The sequence below is a fragment of the Acromyrmex echinatior genome, chromosome 17 (assembly GCF_024713525.1).
Source record: "Acromyrmex echinatior isolate Ae372 chromosome 17, ASM2471352v2, whole genome shotgun sequence".
NCBI classification, from domain to species: domain Eukaryota; kingdom Metazoa; phylum Arthropoda; class Insecta; order Hymenoptera; family Formicidae; genus Acromyrmex; species Acromyrmex echinatior.
In genome coordinates this window covers 907253-925087 of record NC_141868.1, presented here as the reverse complement: position 1 = coordinate 925087, position 17835 = coordinate 907253, and the positions used below count along the sequence as shown (strand labels likewise).

General features: G+C 37.7%; 2 protein-coding genes and 1 long non-coding RNA gene across 6 annotated transcripts in view; 2 read left to right on the top strand and 1 right to left on the bottom strand.

Moving 5' to 3' along the window:
- Myo10A (unconventional myosin 10A) overlaps positions 1-17835 on the top strand; it is a 48260-nt gene that overhangs the window by 3292 nt on the left and 27133 nt on the right. For 2 of the 3 annotated variants that reach the window (XM_011066153.2, XM_011066152.2), the window contains exons 2-17: positions 3015-3100; positions 9870-9980; positions 11946-12034; positions 12111-12174; positions 12259-12368; positions 12635-12919; positions 13029-13206; positions 13401-13679; positions 13863-14192; positions 14344-14631; positions 14697-14854; positions 15092-15469; positions 15761-16104; positions 16220-16688; positions 16760-16962; positions 17442-17713. In XM_011066153.2, coding sequence (XP_011064455.2) covers positions 3080-3100; positions 9870-9980; positions 11946-12034; positions 12111-12174; positions 12259-12368; positions 12635-12919; positions 13029-13206; positions 13401-13679; positions 13863-14192; positions 14344-14631; positions 14697-14854; positions 15092-15469; positions 15761-16104; positions 16220-16688; positions 16760-16962; positions 17442-17713 — 3579 coding nt within the window. In that variant the 5' untranslated portion in view covers positions 3015-3079. The remainder of the gene's footprint in view (positions 1-3014; positions 3101-9869; positions 9981-11945; positions 12035-12110; positions 12175-12258; positions 12369-12634; positions 12920-13028; positions 13207-13400; positions 13680-13862; positions 14193-14343; positions 14632-14696; positions 14855-15091; positions 15470-15760; positions 16105-16219; positions 16689-16759; positions 16963-17441; positions 17714-17835) is intronic. The other variant, XM_087414889.1, reaches the window with a different exon arrangement.
- The window catches only part of LOC147906810 (uncharacterized), a 61488-nt gene that overhangs the window by 20031 nt on the left and 23622 nt on the right, over positions 1-17835 (bottom strand). The window lies entirely within an intron of this gene.
- On the top strand, positions 3110-9498 carry LOC147906811 (uncharacterized). The gene has a single exon (XM_087414890.1). It carries the CDS (start codon positions 7616-7618, stop codon positions 9443-9445), a length of 1830 nt encoding a protein of 609 aa, XP_087271016.1. The 5' UTR covers positions 3110-7615; the 3' UTR covers positions 9446-9498.

The following is a 17835-nucleotide window of genomic DNA, read 5'->3' as shown; positions in this document are numbered from 1 at the left end:
AATTATATAGAATATAGAAAGTACATAAGTTTAACTTTACAAACAGTTGCAATACTTGTTTCTTCTCCCTTCCGACTTCTATTCCAGTATTTTATTAAAGATAATTAATATGGTAACTATTACATTTATATCTCTTAAGTATTAATGAAATTGGATTTTATTCAAAAGACCCCGCATAAGTTATATGAAAAATTGGATCCCAGTAAAATGATAATTTTCACATCTAATGTGTAATGAACGACAAATGTCACAAAATTTAATAACAAATAGTTGTTGCGTTATAATATACCATAAAGATGCTTTGTGCGCACAAGTTTTACACTTTTGTTCCATCATAGCTCCGAAACTATGTATTATTGAATCTTGCATCTTTTTTTCAGCTTAATAAGTTATATCATACATATATGTGAAAATTAACTTAATCCACCGGGACAATTTACCATGTAATTAGTAGATTCCTCACTGATTATATAAATGACTCCCGGTAAAATGTATTCACACGATATATTTTAAGTTATAGTGTGGCAAACAAAAAAATTCATATCATCATTTTGAACTAAAGTGTATTGAAGGTGCTGTGAGTACAAGTTTTATTCTTTCGATACACCACAACTCAAAAACTATTCATTATTGAGCCTTGCATCAATGAAGTCTTTAGTTCATTATATTATAAGCTATACTGACAATAAGTATATGTGAAGGTTAATTCATTTTACCGGGAGCCAATTTTCAATATAATTAATGAAAAAGAGCTTTTGTGTCGAAATTAGTTATAGAGACCGAGCAATTTTTCATCGAAGCTTAATATTTTTTTCAAACTTTAAACATTTTAATTTTTTAAATTCTAAATAATCTCTCCAATTCCCGTTACAAACGTTTAGAGTCTTTTGTACATGATACGTACGAAACCTGATTCTGATGTTAAATATTCGTGTTGACAGAAGAAAAGGATGACGCGCAACATAAATATTTTTTCGCGAAATCGGTCAGCCATTTTGCCGTTTTCCGGTGAGCCGGCTCGTCGAAAGAGTCGACGATGGAAGACATCGCGGCATGGCGCGGACAATGAACAGTCAACGGTGTCGAAAGGCCAAATCGCCGTCGTTGCCATTGTCTTCGCCATATATCTCGTACCATCGAATCTAACCTACGCGTCGTCGCAGCCACGCTTCGCGAGCTTGCCTGGCTTGCCGCTGATCGAGGGTGACTAACCAAATTAGCATAAAATTGCGAAATGCATTCCGCGGTGAGCACGCCGGAGAAGGACGCCAGCCGTTTGCTACTTTTACTAGAAGCTTTAGCCACAGAGATTTATCCGCGCCACTCTTGACTCATGAGTGTGTGCTCACTAACACGCTGCCTACGGCCTGCGGTACATACGAAGCGCAGAGTCGGATGGCTTACGAGGTTTCTACCTCGAATTTTTAGAATAATTGTTAATTTTATACGTATTCTCTAAAATTTTTAGAATGAAGAGTGAAATTTTACTCTGAAAGATTGAAAATTGAGCAACTTTTTCTCAAAACTGATTCAATTTTCGCTCTTTAACATGATATCCCACTTCAAAAAATTTAGGGAATAATTGTAAAATAAAAGGTAACAATAATGAAATAACAGCAATAAGGAAAATTATATAATTGGTAAAATACACAATATGTGTACTTTATCAATTGTACAATTAATACATATAATTAATAATGTGTACTTTATCAATTGTATAATTAATGTAAAGATACAATAACTGAAATAAAGATAAAAGATGTCAAATGTGTGTCAAATTAATTATTAAAAAATAATATAAACGATGAAGCAGAAACGGTCAAGTTAGATTTTTAGCGCTTAAATAATTTCGTGTGAATTTAAAGATCTAGTTTGACTGTATAGGGCCTTCATTTCTAAGTTGTTATGTATTCACATTACGATTTTAAAAGATACAGATTAAAAGTTATAAAAATACAATAGCTGGCGAAATAAAGATATGAAAAATATATGTGCCACGTCAATTTCTGAAAAAAACAATGTAATTGACGAGAGAGAAAGTGTTGGATTTCGTTTCATCATCTCTCTGTATTTATGGTTTCCATTCTATAATTATTAAAACATTTTAATGCCTCTAAAAAAACATGTTTATTTTTACGTAATTTACAGCAGTAGAGTGATGTCATATATCGTACAACGGAAGGTATAAACGACATATTTATATATTAGGTGTTGGAATTAATTCGTAGCGTTTTACAAGTGATGGGAAGTACTTTCATTAATGTATTTTTTAATGCTCATGTGAAATAAATAACATTCTTTCATTAAAAAACGCTACGAATTAATTCCAACACCTAATAGGTATACATCTTGTACGCGTCATAGACATATAGATTCATGCGTGGTCGTGTGTATCTCGATCTTGCGGAGCTGAATACTCATTGCAACACTTCCCATATTTCCGAATGTGTAATTAATGATTGATATCAAGCTGCGTTCATGTGCCAAACTAATATTTTCTTTAAACACGGATTGGAATCATAATAACAAAAATTATCTGAATTTTAAAATTATTTGAACTTCATAATAATAAAATCTTCATCTTTACTAATACGACTTTAAGTTTAGAAATTGTTTTTTGTTCTAAGAATTTAAATGAATATACGATATACGACATATATAATATATGTGTATGATTGTGTATATATAAATATAAAATAAAGACTCAGAACATTAACATTCTTCGAACTGTGCCGGAAGTTGCGTGACGATTGGAAGGGATAACTGAACAGTAACATGGGGCGATGTTTCCGTTACAAGTACGATTGGCGTAATATTTCTTGACTTGACACGCGCGTAAGATCTGACATTGAAAACCGATGGGCAATTTAAATGGTATCGCGTTCAAGTCAGCTATAAGTTGAGAATTACTATAAGAAAATAAGCCATACGAAATAGAGCCATTGCTCAGAATCAGCAATTTTTATAATCTATCGACTTAAAATACAATAATTAATAGAATTATTTCGTTTCAGTACAGATCGATTGACGCAAAATGACGGATACTTTCACGCGGAGATCAATTTAACGCCATTCCAAGATGTACGCCGAGTGGCAAAAGGTGAGTTGATATTTATCGACTATATATCTTGAAAGATTGGACTCATCGTGAGTCGTTTTTATATAGAAAAACCGGTAGAAAAACATTTATGAAATTGACAACATCTTGCGTAAAATTTATGATCTGCAATTATATGGATGTATTTACAAAAATAAATACATAGAAATATTAATTTTTTATGAAATACTGACAATTAATTACACAATTAATTTCAAAATAATATTTCAACAAAACAATATGGCACAATTAATTTTGAAATAATATTTCAACAAACTATAAAATCATCTTAACGGTATCTTTGCAAAATTAAATTTCGGAAAGAAATTGTTTAATAATTGAAAAAATATTTGAATTATATTTAAAACATTTAGAAATATAATTGTGCGTGAAGGAATCAAATTAATCGATGTATATTTATAAAAATGTATAATTATTTCTAAATTATAATGTGAAAATTTTGTGGCAACATGAAATATTACAACATATTCAGCATGGCTACATTTGAAGTAAAGAATTGAGTGTTATTTGAAATAATTATAAAATATTTATATTTCGAATTGGATTTGTCTAATTTTTGACCAATATTATTTAGAAATTTTATTTTGACAAAATTGTTATGGTGAATTATTTTATCACAATTATTGTGAAATTTTCATCAATTTATGATGCCATTGCAGTGCAATTCCACAATTTATTGAAGATATAAGAGTAATACTTGCGTGAATCGAATACCAAACGTTTCTAAAGAATACGATTATTTTATTAAGAAGAGTCTATATAATCGGAGGTATCGATGAGAGCGAAGGGACTGATGTTGTAAAAGAAGAACGGTCGTTTTTCGAGTTCGTTAATTGTTAATTAAAGGTCATGATTCTCACTCGTCAACTCGTAAACCGTAAGACAGTCATTTTTGGATTGTCATGACATTGCACAATGTTTACGTGGTCACGACCGCGGTGGGATCTCTCTGCGTGGTCGGAGTCAATGATCTGCGCACACGCAATTGCATTGCTGCAGCAGCCACTTTCCAACGCCTCGTCCGGCGGTCTTTCGACGCTTAGTCAACGATCAATCCGCGCGCTGATCGTCTTCGATTTTTTGCAGAATTGAAAAAACTCTTTAGCCTAAAAAAATGAGTTTTTTTTACAAGGTTGGTGAGGAACTCGAAAGATTATTAAAAGTGACGCATTTAAAAGAGATACGCGACGTGTACTGTCCAAGTGCGTGTTTTTTGAAAACTTTTTAAGTAAAAAAGTTATTAAACGATAAAATTAATGAAAACGACTTTTCTAACATAATACAAATTGAGATGTTGAAAATTTTCAAATTACAAGCGATTGAAATGAGTGAGATCTAATGAAGCTTAATATAATTGTGAACAAAACTTGATAGCTTGTTTACTTTCAAAAGCAGTATCTACTACAGCGACAATATTGAGACGAATAAAAAAATTTTGCTACGCGGACGCGTTTGGAATGCATCGCAAGCGAGTTGGCGCAATGGCGGCTTCTCACTTTTACTTCGCTCCCCGAGCATGCAATCGCGGATAATGACCGACGGAATAATTAAGGAAGCATTCCTTACATCGAGGTGCGAGTGTAGCAGAAGGGCATTAACGAAATTGAAACGGATATTAAATAACTGGCATTATCGAAAATGAAGACATGAAACCGTAAAGGATTTAACGACCTGTGTCCTTTTATAGCCCGGATATTTTATCTTCTATCCGTTAATAAGAACAATTTTCAAATGAAACGACATTGTGAATCCGTTTCTTCTGTTTTTTCTTTCAATTTTAAGGAATGAAATAATTTAGAAGAGTTTCGCGATACCAGGAAATCCGTTTAACTTTGATAAATCAATTCAACGTCGGTACAAAAAGAACAAAAAATAATCGTGTCCCATCTTGCGGTTGCGTTCGCTGCGCTCCGTAATCGACAATTTCTATCGCTCTTCTGCAACTCGCCACGGCCACTAGGCAGAATAGCTTCCCTTCGCGCGTTCCTGCGCCTCCCATAGCCACCTGTACCTGTACTACCTGTAGTATGTAATATCCGCGCACATGCATGTATGTGCGGTGCGCGCGCGCGTATTTAGCGCGTAATTTATATAAGAAGAGAGGCACGCTTGGTTCCACCCCAAAGCGCTTCGATCCACTGGCGCCGGTAGCTTATGATTTCATCGCGGCGTAGCGCGGCGCTAGACGGAGCCTAAAATGCATGCAGATTCCCGTTAAGAGAGATTGGGAACTGCCGATAGGTGGGACAATGCGGCGAAAGGAACTCGAGGAACGCGGGGAAAGTGTGAATCCGGTGGCACGATTGGAGCAGGCGCGTCCGATCGGGAAATATGGACCGCTTTCCGGCACGGCCTAATTAGCGTGCCTCAATTAAAATTGCATATACGCCACTGCATACCCGAGGCAATTGTTGCAGAGAGGGAAGGAAGACCCGCAACTTCCACAGTGCCGCGTCAAACATCCTAGCGTCCGCATCGACCGATCATCTTCGGCCTCGCGAGGGAAAGGGGATCTTTTCTCTTCGAAGAACCTCTTCTTTCGCAAAAAGATCGATTTTACGAGTCGCCGGATGATTGCAGCGAAGAAGACAGCTAGTGGTGGGACCGAAAGATGACATCGCCGAGCACCGTTAATGAATTCTGCGTGTGCAGACGGACTTTTGCCGACTGACCCAATGAGCCCGATAGACGTTTGCTTGGCCTCCTAACTTCTTTAAGCCGAATTTAACATGCATGCGACAATGCGGAGCTCGTCAAACGGTTTAGGTTACGATCGCCAATCGTGACAGGACTTTGCAATAAGATTTGGTCATCGCGATTGCTGTAAATAAGCCAAAATGCACGAGAAAAAGCTGACTACAGATAAAAGGCGGAAAATGGTACACGGAAATACGCATCGGATGGAGGTTAACGCTGAAGAATGTGAAGTCTCGATGAACGGGCGAGTAGTTCATCCTGAGACATTCGACAATCTCTCATTGCATTTCAATTGGAAACAGGAAAATTTTATGCGGCATTAATTTTACTGATCGATACGACTCTGCCGAATGAAACAATTTTCTCGACGTGGATAGACGTACTGGTATATCTAACTGAAAACTTGTTCGACTGATTGTTGTTTGCTCTTCTCTCACTTCGTTTTTTCGATTTCATGCGATAAACAGTGTTAAAATCGTGTGCACGAGTAACTAAATTTCACAAATAAGAGAACAAAGATAATAAATGATGAAATATAAATAATAAATAAATAATGTCAACGTGTGTAAGATTGTCTTGAATTAATGAGTCTATGTTAGGTTGAGTAAATCAATAGATAATTAATATTAATATAAATATGTGTGAATCATAAAATGCAGTTGATATTCGACTCAACAGAGTGATTTACGAATGGTTCACGTGATGTTTTAAACATTTTCTGAACTAACCGTCACGTCACGTCAATTTTAAGCGGGAATCGAATTTCCTGATCTCACAAGTGAAAAACGTGTGTCGCGTGTGTTGATACTTTGGTGCTCATCCGAGAGAGTTGCGTAGCGGGCATTGACTTGAAACGCTACACGCGTTCATCATCCACGACGAGGTTGTTATTTAAATTGAGCGAACTTGAAAGAAAGAAAGAGATATGTAATCGAAACTCGACGTTGCTATAACTGAGGAAAAATGCAATCGTACTGCACGCGATGTTTTTAAAAAAATGAGGGAAGAAGAAAAAGTAAGACATTTATACGTAATCGTGTATCGTGAATTGTGAGAATAACTGAAACGTCGAGGATAAACACACCCTCCCGTTCTCGTTAAAAATTCATATGTAAATATTTTCGACGGTTGCATTCAAAATGAAGTTTCTGCTTAATTTCTGTGATCATATGGGAACCGATACTTTGTGATGAACACTGAATGAGATTGTGCATCTATAATCACGCGATTTTAGCGCATTGCGTGTCACGTCATTTATGTACGATTAAATACAAAAATAAACGGATGAAAATATATATTATTTTTATGAGAAACTCGATTGAAAATCGTTCACAGTTTTGCAAACGGAGATCCTCCGTGAAAGCATAAGTTATATTTGACATAATTCTTCCGTGTTTCGAAGATGTCCATTAGTATCAGTAATATTAAATCGCTTGACAATCTAATTTGTGATACTATGTACTCCAACTTTAGTTTAGGACTAATGTATTTCAAAACCGACAAGTAATTGGCGCGCAATTTGCTCAAACTGGAATTCATATATTATTAAGCAGCATGACTCATCTTTGAACCGAAGGTGGCCTTCTTTATTTTAATTATATTTGATTTTTGTTATTAACGCATTCGAAATAACTATGAATATGTGTCAAAGTTAGTAGAAAGTTAGTAAAATATAGAGGAACTGAATTGATAATATAGGCGACAACGTGATCCGCGACAAAAGAAGTTTCGGAAGAGAAGACAAATAGTGCGTGATCTGCACATGAAGTGCGCGACCGATCGCCAACATTCCCGGCAGCGATGGCCAACGTGGACTCGCCGGGACCAAACACAAAGCAGCAGCAGCAACGACGACGCTGGTCCATGGGTCGATCATCGACCTCGCAGAGTCACTTTTCGCTGCACTCCTCGGAAGCTTTCTACGCGAGCGCGGAACCGTTATCCGGTAGTCGCGACGGACGCGCATTGCATAATGCGAGCGCCAGTGGCCCAGACCCAGATTCGAATTCCGCCCTAGATTCCTGCGCGCCGGAAACGGGTACTAGGCAACAATTCCGGACTTCTATCCGACAGCCATCCCGGGACTCGAGTGACCGACGTGCAATCGTCACGAAGAATGATGGCGAGATCTTTTACACGGTGCCGCGCGGTCTAGCGATCTCCAGGAAGGAGATCCTACAGCGCAGATATGTCAGAAACGACGTCGAGACAGTCCATCCTACTCCGGAGAGGAGTCAAGTGGAGAAAAGACCGACAACCTTGCCGTCGATCGGTAGGAGAACTCGTCAGGACACTGAATGCACTTCCTCGTTCCTAAAAAGAGTCTCCAGACAGGACATTCTACGACGTCGTGCGAACGTAGAGACGAACTTGCAGTTAAAAGATGCAAATGCGAAAATACCTTCAGGTATTCCAAGTTCTGGTCGCTTGGCTAAAGAGGATCGCGACATCTCGCGGCCGTCAACCCTGCCGAAGATTCTACATGCCTCGAAGACGTCTCGACCAGAAGAGTATTCCTCTTCGAGAACGAGGGAGACTGCAGGAAGGGAAGCACCGATTTATGGAAGGATTCGGCGACGGAAAATGTCGTTACCGACTGGCGTCGCAACATCGCGCGACTCTACAACTCCTTCGAGTACTTTGACGAGGTTCTCAAAGACAAGAGCGAGTGGAGAACGCGCCGACACTTTGCGCGACTCTACGACTCCTTCAAATACTTTGACAAGGACGAAGGCAAGCGGAGAATACGTGGACACTTCGACAAAAGTCGTCAGGCACTTGCGAGATCCTGTTCCTAATCCGCCCGATTGGTCCAGATGCGCGAACAACGTCAATCGCGAACAACGTGATGATATTTATGTCAAGGTCACGCGTAAACCGCCTAAGGCTCCTCATGAAGAAAAACTAGAGCCGATGGATAGAACGATGTCCAGGCGTAGAATAATCAATAACGTAGACAATATGGATTCCTTGGAGCGGAGGATGCATCAAGATCGAGATCAGGACGTGGTCAGAGTTAAGCATGACGCCATATTGGTTTCCAAAGCGGACATCGAGCGATTGCGTAATTTTAAAACGGAGAGAAACGAGGACATAAAGACGTCTTGTCGCATAGATTCCACATGGTCTGCGCGAAAAGATTCAAAAACAGATTCTTGGTCTCGAAATAAGTGTCGTCCTAAAGATCCCACGTGGACCAGCGAGAGGCAAGCGAGGAGTCGACCAAAATCGCAGACCGAGTTGCTGACAAAAGAGCAAACGGAAAGTTCGAAAACAGGGATGAAGTCAATGACGTTACCTAGCTACGTGAAGATTGGACGGAAAACGTCGACATCGGGAAATTTACCTGCGCGAAATGTGGATGAACAGAGAAGAACTTCGACCAGCGGAGTATTGACGAAACAGAGCAAAGAAAGATCGAATTACGTGAAGAAGACGGCGACGCACATCCCGACGCGTATCCCGACGCACATCAGAACGTTCAGTGATGCGAACAGCGCCTGCTCTAACTCTCCAGACACGTCATCATCGATATTTGGTTTCTGCACCGGAAAGAGGAGGCTGCAGCCATCCTCCGTGACATGTAGAGCTCCGTCATGGAACTTGAAAACGGTTCGGGATTATCTATGAACTGATCCGAGAAACATATTGATTTAAAATTAATAATGTAATATGGTAAATTACACTGTTGGAAAAAATGTGATGAATTTAACATAAATCGCATGTTCCAAATGATCCACTCAAATTTTTAAGTTAATTTAACACAAGATGAATATAAATATTAGAAGATTACACAAATATTGTGTAAGAAAATAAATACAACAAAGATAATATCGTCACAGTTTGTAAACAAACCGAAACACGTTTCTTTTAGTAAAATTAACATTTATGATATGTTAAATTAACCCTTTTAAATTAACCATTTTATTTATTTATCTTAAAATTTACGTTTTAAAACATTTTATTTTTATATTATTTATTCACTTACTCGTAAATTGTGTCATTTTGTCACTACATTGAATAATAATTTAACACAAAATAATATTATTTGCAGGGTGAATTGGTATGGTTCGACCCCGGTGTCGGCCATGTGCTGCCAGGCGAGGTTCTAGAATACCACAGAGCTGCTAATGTACTTTCGGTTCAAGCGGTGATCGCCGGCAAGGTAAGATAAGTCCGTTTAGAAAGCGCCTGCATATTAACCGTGCATAATTACGAATGGTAGATGTGCAAGAACTCAATAACTGAGAAAAGATAAGCCAGACTGCTCTTTCGGTTGGTAAACAGGCCTTTCTATCGACAATACAGCTATCTCGACCTCTAAGCAACCGATCACTTTGTATTTTCTGAAAACGACGTCACTCGGACTTAATTCACGATTCATGTATCTTCGCTAAGATGTTGACCTAAATATTTCTTATTTTAAATTTATTATATTTATACATATTTGATTTTCCAAAAAGTATTTAAACGTATTTAAAGTTGATTTTACCGTTCAGTCACTAATATTCAAAATTATAATGGTTCAATTCTTGTTCTTCGTCAAAATTTACCTAAATTGTGTTCTTTATTTTTACTTATATATTTAATTTTTCGAAAAAATATTTAAGTAAAATATTTAAAATTGATTTCACCGTTCGATTATTAATATTTAGAAATATAATATAATTCAACTGACACTCAGAAAAAATATTGAAGACAACTTGCGTTTCAACTTGGCTCGGCTGTCAAGCGCGATTAAGGCAATCCAAACATCATTAGATCGGGCAAGAATGGAGCAAATGTATACGGTATCCAAGTGATCTGCTCATCGGTTCTTGACTTTCTAGTACGGTCCTCGCGCGTTTGAATTCGTTTCATTACACGAGAACGAGAGGGGAAACTCTCACATCGAGCGCTCGCGCCCGCGTCATTCTGGTTTCCACGTTTTTCATTCACTTTTTCGTCCTTCGCGCGCGTGTGATTTTCAAGTTCGTGCTTTCGCACAAGCCTTGAATCGTGCATCGCCGGTCATCGATCTCCCGGTCGTTGGTGACGCTAGAATTTTGAAAAGAGTTACACGTCGGTAAAGTGAAATGACTGATGGACGATTATTCGCACGCGTCGTAGTCTCCTTTAACACGAGGCAGCCACTTCATTATGCAACCGACACCCATCGCAGACCATTTAACAACGTGCAATTTTTCCTGCCGCCCGTTTTGTGTTCTCCGCATTGCATTGTCGTGCACTAGTTGCAGCACTGCACCAGTGTCCTATTATAGACGACGTACATTGGCGTAAAGTACACCAATTATTTTTAAAAAAGAACATCTTAGTGCCCGCACGCAATCAAATTTAATGGTATTTATTGGGTCATCTAAAAAGTATCCGCGCTTTTTTGTCACTAGATGGTGTTGATGGTCAACACATCTAGTGACAAAAAACCGCTTTTTAGATAACCCATATAATTCGATTTTATATAGGTATTTAAAAAAATGAATGGAAATCTGCATTTTATAACAGTAGAGAAATTAGTTCATTCCGTGAAAATTATAAAATTTGAGAGATTTATTTTTCATTACCTCAGTTTGCTATTACCCGTTAACATCAAAGTATTTAAAATTTTTTTTTTTTAAAAAAAAGGAAAAACTTCAAAATTTAAATTGTAGTTTAATTCTTCTAGTTTATCAGGATTACTCTTCGCAAATAGAAAAACTTTGAAAGTGATTCAAGATATTTTTTATTTTTTTAAATCTGTTGGTAATTTCGTTAATTTGCCGGAAGTATCTACTTATCGGCGCCAATGGAAGTGCAACTGCAGACAGTATCCGGTTAAGGCTCACATGAGTGGCTCTCTCGCTTCTTATATGAATTTACACAAATCTTTCTTTCCTCGGACATTTTCCTTAGAAGCCGTATCGAGAAGATATGGCACGATCGTAAAATTCGTTTCCGCTGGAAAATCACGTTTTTAGATGTTTCTCCGTGTTCTTTCTGCGCTATTAGAAATTGGAAAGAAAGTGTCATCGAGTAATCACGAGGTTTGCGAGTCGTCATAAAAATTATACAAATGCATGTTGTTGAGTCGTCGCGACCAATGGATCTTCGTGCGGAAAAATGACGTATAATTGCATACAATTATGTGTTTAAGCCGCAAATCTTCACTCTCACCAACTTGAGCGGAGTGAAGCCCAGGCAGGACTTAGGTCAAAATGGTGTGGAGGACATGATTCAGTTGACGTAAGTCACGAAATTATCATGTGTCTACTTCCGTAATTATCATGCACCGACGTAAGACAAATTGAATGAATTGCAGAGATCTGAACGAGGCATCACTATTATGGAACTTAAAGATCCGTTACGACAAGGAATTAATTTACGTACGTTGCATTTGTATTGACTTATGTACTTATTCATTCCTAGCGTTAACAATTGACTCCAATAATTATACAATGAAATTTTAGACGTACACGGGAAGCATTCTCGTGGCGGTAAATCCATACAAAATGTTCGACATCTATGGATTAGATCAAGTGAAGCTTTACGAGGGACGAATCCTTGGTACACTTCCACCGTTAGTATTAATTCCTTTATCTTTTTTTTATGAAAGTAGTTTAAAATGAAATTTCTAAAAAAAAGTAGTAAAGACTATCTGATTATAGGTATAAGTAAACAAATCAATTAAGTAGAGAGAGTATTTTATCAGTATCAAACGATTTTATGTAGACATTGATAAAACCTAATCCATTCTCTTAAACTTATTTCGCTTTTAGTCTTGTAAAAATTAGGTTGCCTGGTTATGCCTTAAAAAGACACTTATCATTATATTATCTTTCGTAGGCATTTATTCGCTGTGGGCTCCTCCGCATATAGTCAAGTGACTGCAGCCAATAACTCCAGTGCCAATCAAGTGGTCGTCATTTCCGGCGAATCTGGCTCGGGAAAGACAGAGTCTACGAAGTTGGTGATGCAATATCTCGCGGCCGTTAATCGCGCGCCGAACAATCTTGTCACCGAGCAAATCCTGGAAGCGACGCCTCTCCTAGAGAGCTTCGGAAATGCCAAAACGCCGCGAAACGACAATAGCAGTCGATTTGGGAAATACTTGGAAGTTCACTTCAGGGAGTGAGTAATATCAAAAGAAAATAATTATAAAAAACAATAAAGTATAAAAAAATTTGTCGATTCTGTTGGTATCTCATCATGCAAAATAAACAATTTTTCTATTTCTTAGCGGCGCGATCATTGGCGGTAGAATAACGCAATATCTTCTAGAAAAGAGTAGAATAGTAACTCAAGCTTCGGAGGAGAGAAACTACCACGTGTTCTATGAACTTCTAGCTGGACTCGATCAGCAATTCAGGGATAAATACGGCCTGCTTACACCGGACAAGTATTTTTATTTAAATCAGGTGTGTGTTTATGCCAACGTGTGACATAAAAAGAAGTTTTTAAGAGATTATTTTTCAGAGATCTTTATAAATTGAAAATATGAAAAATTCTTTAAAAAATGAGATGTTGCATGAATTTTTTTTACTAGGGTAGTTGATAATATTGTATAATAAAATAATTAATAATAAAATTTTTTCGCAATTGTTGGAAACAGGGTGGAAATTGCGAGATCGATGGTAAGAGCGATGTGCAGGATTTCAAGGCGCTCTTGTCAGCCATGCAGGTTCTCGGCTTCTCGTCCGAAGAGCAGGACACAATTTTCCGGATTCTATCCAGCGTATTGCATCTGGGAAACGTATACTTTCACCGGAAACAAATGAGGCATGGCCAGGAAGGCGTGGAAGTCGGTTCCGACGCTGAAATACGCTGGGCGGCGCACCTTCTTCAAGTGAATTCCGATGGCATCATCCGAGCTCTCACTACCAAGACGACAGTAAGTTTTCACTTAAGTACATCTCATATTTTGATTCAATCGATATTGAAGAGGCATCATGAAGTTTGAAAGGAAATTTACGTCGTTCTTTATAAAATTATGTCTACATAAACTTATTTTGAACATTCTTATTGTTTTGACCATTGAATGAACAAGACATAAATCCGTTTATTTATATCATAGGAAGCGAGGAACGAGAGAGTCTTTACTGCTTTGAATATTGATCAAGCCCTCGATGCCAGAGATGCTTTTGCGAAAGCTCTGTATAGTTCGCTTTTTTCGTGGCTAGTCGCGCGCGTCAATCATATCGTTTACAAAGGTACAAAACAGACGGCCGCCATTTCAATCCTCGACATCTTTGGCTTCGAAAATTTCACAGAGAACAGTTTCGAGCAATTATGTATTAATTATGCAAACGAAAACCTGCAGTTCTATTTCAACAAGCACATTTTCAAGCTGGAACAACAGGAGTATGCGAAGGAAAAGATCGACTGGACTACTATCAACTACACGGTAAGATTCATTTTGGATGATATCATTACTTGTAAGATCGAACTGCTAGTATTTTGTTATCTAAGTATTTTAGCGTAAAACTTTTGCGAAACATGTCAGCATAAGCTTATAAATCTTGAAAATAATTTGATTATCCGTCTGTCTGCCTTAGGATAATTTACCGGTCATCCATCTGATCGCGAAAAAGCCTGTAGGCATTCTTCATTTGCTGGACGATGAAAGTAACTTCCCTAAAGCGACGGATCTTTCTTTCTTGGAGAAATGCCATTACAATCACGCGTTAAGTGAGCTGTATTCTAGGCCAAGGATGAACTCCGCCGAATTCGCGATCAGACATTATGCTGGACAGGTCTGGTACAACGTAGAGGGCTTTTTAGATAAGAATAGGGATACCTTGAGACCTGATGTAGTAGAGTTACTGATCAGCAGCAAGATTTCAGTAAGTTCTCGTCTTATTTATGCTGAATTCTTATAATAAAATGCTTATAATAATCATGATTATAGATGGTCAGCAAGATGTTCCAACATGTCAGAAACACTCATGAAGCTAATAAAACTATGAATAAGCCGAATGGCAGATTTGTCACCATGAAGCCGAGAACTCCAACTGTTTCGGCTCGATTTCACGACAGTCTTCAACAACTCTTAGAATCTATGTCTCAGTAAGTATTCAAATGATAAATTTTCTGTGCGATATTAAAAATTGGTGGATGCTGCAAATTATGAGATACCATTTTTAAATTAATTTGATAAAGCTTAGAAGATTTTGATAATATTTCAGAAAATCTAAAATATCTACAAAGCTTCTTAATTGATATTTTTATTGATTTCTTGGATTTTGTAATAATTATTACTGCCACACGATTTGAATACATATTTCTTTTCCAATGCATTTGCAGATGTAATCCGTGGTTTGTTCGTTGTATCAAGCCAAACACTGAGAAAGCTCCGATGAAGTTTGACATGCCCTGCGTACTCGAACAATTAAGATATACGGGTATGTTGGAAACGATCCGCATCAGGAAAACTGGCTACCCGGTTCGCCTTCTGTTTGGACACTTTGTGGATCGGTATCGTTATCTTGTCTCAACGCATTTACCTAGAGGAGCGCCCAACAAGGAGCTCTGTAGAATCATTTTAGACAAAGCAGCTCCGAAAGAGGCACAGTCACAATATCAGCTTGGACTCACACGAGTATTTTTACGTGAATCATTGGAGAGAGCTCTGGAATATAACAGAGCGTTGATTCTGGAAAGAGCGGCCATCACAGTCCAGAGGTGTGTATTAAATTATACAAAAGAAAAGACAAAAGAATATTTATTTATAAGTATATTAATATATATTGATATAATATATTTGAGCCGATTTTCTAAAAGTAAATATGAAATGACTATAGCATTGATGTTATGTTACTTTTAATTGGTGCTTAATGGATTACGATTAAATATCTTACAGAAATCCATCCTTTTCAATTTATTTGCCTAAACCTGCTTTCTGTGACCAACGAAATTAACGTGAATAAACGTGTGAATCTTTCCCGGACGTTACTCTAATGGTTTCTCTTGCAGATATACGAGAGGCTTCTTGGCTCGCAGAAGATTCCTCAATATTTCACGAAGCACAGTTCTGATACAAGCAGTATATCGTGGTTATCGTGAACGTAAACAGTTCCGTGCGATGAAGAAGGGTGTCCTAATGGCGCAGAAATTGTACAGAGGTAGGAAACAACGAGAGGCATTCAAAATATTGAAAGAGGAGATGGCGAAAAGAGCAGAGATCGAGAGAGCTAGTAAAGAGCGAGCGAAGGCAAAGCAACAACGAGAGGAACAGGAGAGGACCTCGCGTGCTGTTGCTGGTGTAAATCATTTGGAGATTCCCGCGGAACTAGCTTTTATTTACAGCAAGCTTGATGGTACGTATTTATCAGAATAAATATTAAAATATCATGAAACTTATTAAAATTTTCGAATGTGTTTCTTTCATAAATTGTTTTTCGAATTTTTAAATATCTTTTTTGTAATACTTAGATTGGCAACCCACACACACCGAGCGAAATCTTCTCAAGGTCGTTGGCCAAGTCATCCCGATAAATTATACATACAATCTGCCGTCCGACATCGATCAGTATCAATTCTCAAAGTTCACCAATATTTATTTCAAGAGTCACATCTTTGGAATGAAACGCGAACCAATCAAAACACCATTTTTAGCAAAGGCTCGCGATCAGGATTATACGGATTCCTTGATGATCTTTAAGATGATATTGCGTTTTATGAATGAGAGTAATCTTAATGGCAAACGCGAGCAAGCGTTGGGGGACTACATTGTTAACAAGGGTATCGTGAACGAGAAATTAAGGGATGAGATACTATGTCAGTTGGCAAATCAAACCTGGAAAAATGAGAACGACGCCAACAAAGAAAGAGGATGGTTGCTGCTGTCTAATTGTTTGTCAGCATTCCAACCCAGTGCCACGCTCTTTAAGTACCTTCTGAAGTAAGTATTTTTGATTACGAACGATAACTCGTTATTGATCTCTAATTAATTATCTCTAATTCTTTATTCAGATATGTCTCCGATCACGCCTACGACGGCTACAAGGCTTATTGTCAACGTAAATTGTTGCAAGGCGAGAGAACGGTACACCGTATGATGATTAATAATCAACAAACAGTACATCAAGTATCCAGGAATTATCCACCGTGTGTCTTAGAATGGCGAGCCAATAGAAATCGTGTAAATATGGCGCTCAACGTTGGCTTCTACGACGGTAAATTGTGTTTCTGAATTCGTAAAAATAATTCTATAAAGGATAGTCAAGTCTGCAAAGGCAGATTTTGAGCAGAATTATACTTTTAATACGAATCAAAAACTATCCATTATTGAGCCTTGCGTTAATGACATCTTTTATTCACTGTATTAAAAGTTACATTATGTGTGAAAATTTATTAATGACACATAATTAAATGATCTTTTTATACAGAATTTATAATATAATCTATCGACGAACTGCTATATGATAGAACAAAGTCTGCTAATATGCTTGCCCTAGCAAGCTCTCTTGGCAGCAGAAAGTAAGCAAAAGACAAATCCTGAGATTAATGTGACACATTGCTACAGCTCTGCAGTGAGAATCCGATCGAATTTATTATTAATCTGTCAGCAATTTGCTAGCATTTTGCTATCTAGTGTGCTAAAGTGTGCTGCCATAAAAATTTTATTTGCTGATATTAATTTTTTGTTTTACAGGCGAGACAACTACATGCGCGATAGATTCCTGGACGACATGCGAAGAGTTGGCTAATCTCGCAGTTCGGAATCATGGGGTAGAGAATACTGGATGGACTATTACGCTTTGGAATCAACTGGACGGCCCGGACGCTATCGTGACGGAGACCAATGGCTTTGATTATGTCCTGGACCTAATCTCGGAGATGGAATTGGCACCAGCTTTCCCCGCTGCCAAGCATATGTTCTTAGAGCAGCGCAAGAATAGTCTGCCACCCATAAAAAAACGAGAAGTAAGAGAAATCGATAAGCGTTGACTTCAATAGAGGAATCTTAAGTAAAAATAAACTGTAGAAATGTGGAGTAATAAAAATTGTTATTAAATTGTTAAGTTTTGGTTTAAAATAATGTTCCT